Source organism: Teleopsis dalmanni, chromosome 2 (assembly GCF_002237135.1).
Source record: "Teleopsis dalmanni isolate 2A chromosome 2, ASM223713v2, whole genome shotgun sequence".
Lineage (NCBI taxonomy): Eukaryota > Metazoa > Arthropoda > Insecta > Diptera > Diopsidae > Teleopsis > Teleopsis dalmanni.
The window spans coordinates 2,805,762-2,813,690 of record NC_051847.1 but is presented as its reverse complement, the minus strand read 5'-3'; the positions used below and the strand labels follow the sequence as shown (position 1 = coordinate 2,813,690).

General features: G+C 37.1%; 1 protein-coding gene across 1 annotated transcript; it reads left to right on the top strand.

Annotated features, from left to right (window-relative positions):
• Nucleotides 1–7: 7 nt before the first annotated feature.
• Nucleotides 8–992, top strand: LOC119680974. The gene is made up of 2 exons (XM_038094024.1): nt 8–121; nt 279–992. Exon 2 carries the CDS (start codon nt 459–461, stop codon nt 915–917), a length of 459 nt encoding a protein of 152 aa, XP_037949952.1. The 5' UTR covers nt 8–121; nt 279–458; the 3' UTR covers nt 918–992.
• The last annotated feature ends 6,937 nt before the right edge of the window (nt 993–7,929 follow it).

Genomic DNA, 7,929 nt, shown 5'->3' with positions numbered 1-7,929 from the left:
TGCCACAGGTGATGACCTGTATGTTTCCAATGTTTGGTATTTCAATTCTTTGAAGTTCTTAAGGGCTATTCCGGAAAAAGCTCCACCGATTGACTACGCATTAAATGACAGTTCTAAGCAGGTAAGCAAACAGGTTCCCCATACACAATAAATAAGCTAAAAATATATATTTCCATGTATTGTTATATTTTATTTATTTATATTTTAGTGTTATTTTTCAATTTTATATAACTGTACATAATTATATCTAATTAGAATTCCTTATTTAATTATTTTAGACACAATCCAATGGGCATTTACGAAAAAAAAACGAAGAAAGAAATGAGATTATATCAGAAGCTATTTCGCATCTGCCAAGCTCTAAAGAAATAAAACTAGATGAAGCAAATGCTTTAAGTACTTCCTGGGAAGTTCAGTACAGGAATTTGGAGCGCAATCAGCAAATATATGCCAACAAAATGATCAATGAAGTTCTTTACCAAGCGACGCTAGGTAACTTAAATGAATATTCCTATAAAGTAATTGAACATCAACAACCAGGTGTAAGAACAATTTCGTCAGTGGGTCCCAATATCCGAAGTTTTACAGTTTCTACAAATACTATACCGAAATATGAATTAGAATCTGAAGTAGATGAACATTCAATAGATACAATTTTGTCTACTTCTCCATATAATAAGCATGAATCTACATTCAAAACAGTTAAACGAAAACAGACACGTATACGAACAGTTTCATCAGGGAATTCCAGTATGTCGAACTATTCCGCTACTGTTTCACCTGAAGTTATACATGTAAATTCAACCAGATATGCTGCGTCACCTTCTCCAGAGTCCTTTAGTCCACAGTTGGATGTGTTGCAGCCTGATGTAGCTTGCAACAACCTGAAATATGACAGCATTTCATTAGACGACTAATTTTAGTAGTTCATATTTGCTTAATTTATTCAATTTATTTGTATAATACCTAATTCTAAAATATGCAAAATTCTTTAAGTTCTTTAATTTTAAGATTTTTGATATAAGATCGAAATGTTAAATATATTCACCTCTTTTTTATATTCAACATTTTTTTAACTTATCTCCCACACAATTTACTTGCGAAAAATTTGGTGCAAAATAGGGAAAAAAAACTCCCATTCGCATTAGATTCAGAATAGAGGAACTGGGAAAAGAGGAAAAGCTCCCGCTCCTGCTCCCATTTGATTCAAAATAGGGGTGAATATATTTCAATTTTTATTTTATCATATTTCGAATATATTTTAATAAATTATTACTTAGTTGGCCATTACAGACGTGTGTCGTCCTTGGCCGCGTCGAGTAGCCTCCGCCAGTCAGCCCGATTAGTTGCTTTCTGACGCCAGGTGGTAGTACCGAGCGCCCCCAAATCGTTGGTCACCTGGTCCTTCCACCGAAGATGCGGACGTCTCTAGCGGGTTTTCCACCTGCGGGTACCGAATCAAATACCTTTCTAACCGGAGCACTTTCTTCCATTCGCACGACATGACCAAGCCAGCGTTGCCGCTGAATTTTTATGCGTTTAACTATGTCAATGTCGCGGTATAGCTCATTCAGCTCATCGTTCCATCTAATTCGATACTCGTCGCCAACGCGTAAGGGACCATAGATCTTCCGAAGAATTTTTCTCTCGAATGCTCCTAACGCCTTCTCATCACTGTTGGTAATTGTCCAAGGACAGGCATGATAAGGGATTTGTAGAGCGTGATTTTTGTTTGTCGAGAGAGGGCTTTATTTCTCAATTGCTTACTTAGCCCGAAGTAGCATTTGTTGGCAAGAGTAATTCTTCGTTGAATCTTTAGGCTGACGTCATTTTTGGTGTTTAAGATGGTTCCTAAATAAATAAAGTCTTTCACAACTTCGAACTTATAATTGTCAAAAGTGACGTAGGACCCAAGACGCTCAGGAGATTTGTTTGTTGACAGAAAGTACTTTGTTTTGTTCTCATTTACCACAAGACAAATTTGCTTTGCTTGTTTTTCTAAGTTGGAAAATGCTGCACTGACGACCAATGATATCAATATCGTCGGCATACGCAAGCAGCATTACAGTTTTGTAGAATATTGTGCCCGTACGGTTTAAAGCTGCTGCTCGAATTATCGTTTCCAACATTAGGTTAAAGTAGTCACACGACAAGGAGTCACCCTGTCTGAAACCTCGTTTGGTATCAAACGACTCGGAGAGGTTCTTTCCAATTCTAACGGAGCTGGTGGTGTTGCTCAACGTCATTTTATATAGCCGTATAAGTTTTGCTGGGATACCAAATTCAGACATAGCGGCAAAGAGTGTGCTTCTAGTCGTAGTATCAAAAGCAGCTTTGAAGTCGACAAAAAGATGGTGTGTGTCGATTTGTTTTTCTTGAGTCTTCTCCAGGATTTGACGCACAGTGAATATCTGGTCTAGAGTGGATTTGCCAGATCTGAAGCCACACTGATAAGGTCCAATCAGTTGGTTGACGATTGGCTTCAATCTTTCACATAGTACGTTTGACAGAACCTTATATGCGATATTTAAAAGACTGATCCCGCGGTAGTTGGCGCAGTTTGCACGATCACCTTTTTTGTGGATTGGGCAAAGCACACTTAAATTCCAATCGTTGGGCATGCATATATCCGACCAAATGTTGTCCGACCAAAACTCTGCGCCACCAGCTTTAAACAGCTCAGCCGGTAAACCATCGGCGCCTGCAGCTTTGTTGTTTTTGAGCCGCGTTATAGCTGTTTTAACTTTATTATGATCGGGAGGCGGGACGATTATTTCATCGTCAACGATTGAAAATTCGGGATCATCTTCGCTTTCAGTCACATTGCTACTACCGCCATTTAGTAGTTTCGAGAAGTGATCCCTCCAAATATTAAACATGCTTTGGACATCTATCACCAGATTACCGTTTTCACCTTTGCAGGAATTAGCTCCGGGTTTATAACCATTTGTCAGGCTTTTAATTTTTTGATAGAATTTTCAAGCCATATTCCTGTCGCCTAGCTTCTCAAGCTCTTCGTACTCACGTCTTTCTGTTTCCTTCTTTTTTCGCCTGAAAAGACGTTTCTCTTCCCTTCTCTTTTGCCGATATCGCTCTTTAACAGCGCGCGTCGCAACTGACCGCAGGATGGCTTGATATGCTGCGTCTTTCTGTGCGGTAGCATTGCGACACTATTGGTCATACCAGCTGTTTCTTTGTATACGGTGATAGCCGATCACCTCTTCTGCAGCGGTACGCATAGAGTTGGAGATGTGTTTCCATTGTGCGCATATATCGGCTTCTTTAGATGAATTTTCCAGATATTGGGAGAGTCGAGTAGCGAAGTCATTAGCTGTCTGTTGTGATTGCAGCTTTTCGACGTCTAGCTTTCGCTGTGCTTGTTCACGTACCTTTTTCATCGCACATAAACGTGTGCGGATCTTGGCTGCAACAAGGTAATGATCCGAGTCGATGTTGGCTCCACGGATAGTACGTACATCCAAGACACTGGAAGCATGCCTTCCGTCTATCACAACGTGATCAATTTGAGATCTTGTGTTTTGATCAGGTGACAGCCATGTTGCCTTATGTATGTTGAGATGCTGGAATCTGGTACTACTAACCACCATGTTTCTAGCCGCGGCGAAATCAATCAGCCTTCTTCCATTATCAGAAGTTTTCGTGTGAAGACTGAACTTTCCGACAGTAGCACCAAAGATACCTTCTTTACCCACCTTTGCGTTGAAGTCTCCAACAACTATTTTGATGTCATGATGGGGACAGCGTTCATATGCTTGTTCAAGTTGTTCATAGAAAATTTCCTTGGTGTCGTCATCTTTATCTTCCGTCGGGGCGTGCGCACATATTAGAGTGATAAAGAAAAATTTTGCCTTAATCCGAATTTTTGCGAGCCTTTCGTTTATTGGTGTAAACGTTGAGACCAAATTTCTCAGCTTTTGGCCTACCGCAAATCCGACTCCAAACTCGTGCTTTGTTGCATGGCAGCTGTAGTAGATGTCACAATGATCTCGTTTAGAGCATCCTTGTCCCGTCCATCGCATTTCCTGGAGAGCGGTAATGTCAGCCTTATATTCCTTGAGGACATTAACCAGCTGTATAGATGCACCTTCTCTGTAAAGAGTTCGGACATTCCAGGTGCATATTTTTAAATCGTGTTCCTTAATACGTTTGCGTTTGTCGTCATCAGTAGATCGTTTCCTTATCCGAGGCTGCCTCTTCGTTTGCATTGAAAAGATTTTTTTTAAATGGTGGGTTCCAAGCCCGACGCAAAACCTCATATATCCCTGAGGTGGATTTCGCTGCACACATTAGTTCACTACGCACGGATGATTGTAGCTATCCAGAGGGGCCACGTGGAGGCTGTGTGTCAACTTGGAGAGAACAGTGACAAGGATCGCGCTGGCATTTACCATGTTAAATGCAATCAGACACTTTACCTTGCATGTTCAATCCCATCCCCCTAATCCCATCGATTAGGAAAATTACGAAAATGAAAATATGACTGTCATTTCCACATAAATTTGACATTTTTTTATTTGCAGCAAATATGCGGTGCTTTTCTTTTCAGTAGAAAAAAATTCAATTATGTAGATTGTGGAGTCTGATATGTTGATGACATTACTTCTATAATTTATAATATTCATGACACATATTTTAATAAATAAACAGCAACATCATCCAAAGGACATGTCGCACACCACAGAAGATAAATAGTGACTGACACTTTCCTACGCAAATTATCATGAAGTTTTAATTCGTATTTGGTTATTTTGATGAATTGAAGCTATAACTTTTTGCCACTTTATAACTTTAACTGATGACTCCATATGTGTATAAATAATGGAAACCTATTAAAGTAACGATATTTATTTACACAAGTACAAACAGAAGCCCACACAGATCGACCAAATTTCGTTCGAATAAGAGAACATAAAATATGTATCTTAGAACATATGAACTCAAAATGCTGGAACACGTAGATATTTCGATAGTGCATGTAAATATATGTACACACTCAAAAAACTGGAGTTTTAGTCATAATTTATAAGATAAAAGTACACACTTAAATTCCTTGCTGATATCCTCGAGCAATATGTTTTTAGATAAATTTCATTTGGATTCGCTATTTTGGCTCCAATAAATTTAACAAATTTTTAAGCGAAAAATAAATAAAAGCATTAAAATTCCTTCATGAATTGTCATTTAAATAATTTTCAACGCTGTAAAAAAAGATATCATTAATAACGCTGTTGACATGTTCTTTTCAGAAAGAAATTTAAGTTTGCTTCCAAAATAAAGCACTTACCGCACTACCACTTATAGGAAAATCCAAAAATATTTCTAATGCTAAAAGGACGTACATTAAAGGAAGTACCACAAAGGATAATATTTGAAAAATTTAACATAGCTTGTTACGTTTAACGTTTGAAATTATGGTTTCAACCGTTAATTATGTATAATTTATTTATCGTGTAGTGTTATTAAGTAAACGAATATATAATTGATTTTATTTTAACACATCAAAAAACCAACAAATAATAAGGTTAGGAATTGGAATAAACAGGGTACTAGCTCCTAATGAAGTGGACCATGATCGATCTTTTGTGCTGCAACAGACCTTAACCGAACAGAAGACATTCCGCCTTCCGAATGAAAGCCAGAATGTTGGGTAGTTCTCGTCCCAGTGACCTCCTCCTGGCCCAGATCAAGGCTGGGCAGTCACAAAGAATATGACTGGAACTCTCCTCTGCTTCTAAGTAGAGTCGACAATCTATCTCTTCAGACAGACCCATTTTGTCCATGGTGAACCGTTCAATATCCTGCCAGCAACCTCAACTCTGTTCTGCTGAAGACAGATACTTTACCATAACTGTAGGAATGAACCAGCTCTTTAGCCTGACGGTTACCTGGAATGTCGAACAGTAGCGACTTCTCTTGGCTGAAAACCATTTATTAATCAGAGACCTAGTTGTCGACCAATTTAATTCGCAATATGTTTCCCGATCCCGTAAGACTGTTGACAGACTCATTACCATTGATTACTCTGTGAACAGGTACCCAGCAAATCATCACTTTGTTTTTGCTTGCCAGATGCTGCAGCGTATCATAACAGTCTAATAGAAGCTGTAAGGAAAACTTCCACGCGGAAATAATAAAGTAACTCTTTACTATTTAATGTAACAAATAATTTTTTACATTGGAAGATACATCAGGCTATTATTAAGTTGATGAATTTTAGAGTAACCACTGCGTCCAATCATTATTTTTTCACGTAGGTTAGTGAAGACATAATTAGCAAAATTCATATCAGTTATGGAAGTTTTATATCGAAATGACTTACTGGTTAACATAATATTTCTTTGTTTTAATAAGAGTAGTTATTTGTATTTACAAAACTGTCATTTGAAATTCTAATAGGTTAGGTTAGATTAAAGTATTTTAAGATTAAAGTTTTTACATGCAAATACCAACATTTAAGTCTTTTTTATCTTCCTTAAAATAGAAAAAAAGAAAAATCGAAAAGACTTAAACACTTACTTCATTATACGACCACTCAATCAGTCATTTAATTATTAGTCAGCCGAAATACAAATTCAAAGCGAGCAACAGTACACCAAAATTAAAGATTGTATAATATTACATGCATTTTTTCAGATACTTGCTACGGTCACGCCCTTCTTTCGCCCTTATAAAAACTGAAACACAATTATTTTGTACCAATTAGTCTAATGAAATTTAATGTAATTACCTTTTCAAGCACTTCGAATGAATTTCAGTTTTATTAATCAAACCAAAGAATGAACGAAAACATAGAAAACCATTAGAAGGATTTCACTCCTATTTCAAGATATTGACTGCTTTTTTATATATCTTTTATATTCTGTTTGAATGTTACTTATATTTATTCACTTGTTGAAACTTGATTTTAAGTTGGGTGGAGTTTTTTTTGGTGTGATTATATAGATAATTAAACCGAGGTTTCTTATAAAAAATATAATTGATGTACTTAGTGTATCATTTAAAAGTATAAATTAAATAGTTTCGAAATATTTTAAAAAAAATTTTTCAAGAAAACTTACTTTCTTACTAATTTGCCCATAATAATCTGTTACGGAATTTCGACCTTTCGCAGCATGTCTGCCCAGGCGCCTCTGTTGCGTGCGCGCCTTCTCCAGTCTCGTACATCAAGTCCTGTTAGTGCTCCCTCAACTTGATCACTCCACCAGAGACACGGTCTACCACTACGTCTTCTTCCATCAACTACTGCTTCATACACCTCTTTTGCTGGAGCATCTTCATCCATTCTCACGACATGACCTAGCCAGCGAAGCCGCTAAATGTTAATTCGTTGAATTATATCAATGTCGTGGTTCATTCGTGTTCGGTAATCGTCGCCTATTCGTAAAGGACCAAAGATCTTACGAAGAACTTTTCTGTCGAACACTCTCAGCACTGTTTCATCGGTCTGCGAAGCGTCCATATTTCTGCGCCATACAGAAGCACAGGAAGGATGAGTGACATATAGAGCGTAAGTTTCGTTTATTGAGAGAGATCTACATCTCAATTGCCTACTGAACCCATAGTAGCATCATTAGCAACGGTGATTCTTCGTCTGACCTCCAGGCTGACATCATTGATGTTCATTACGGCGGTGTCAAGGTAGATGAAATCGTTGACAGATTCTTCAAGAAAACATAACAATTAAAAAAGCAACTCTTATTAGTTTTATTTATTTCTATATAAACTAATAAGTTTTTTATGTTTCATATAAGATTAGAACTATTTTTTAATAAACAACAATACATTATATTAATTATATTGCAGTTATTATTGAATTGAGCAAAAAAAGTTGAAATAAACTCTCCAGCCAATTAATTCTTACATTTCTACTAAAGCAATCATTCCAAGTATACACAGAAGCAAATCAGA

What these genes read in the sequence shown, in the direction of transcription:
- LOC119680974 (XM_038094024.1), top strand. Translation starts at nt 459, where the DNA reads ATGATCAATGAAGTTCTTTACCAAGCGACGCTAGGTAACTTAAATGAA.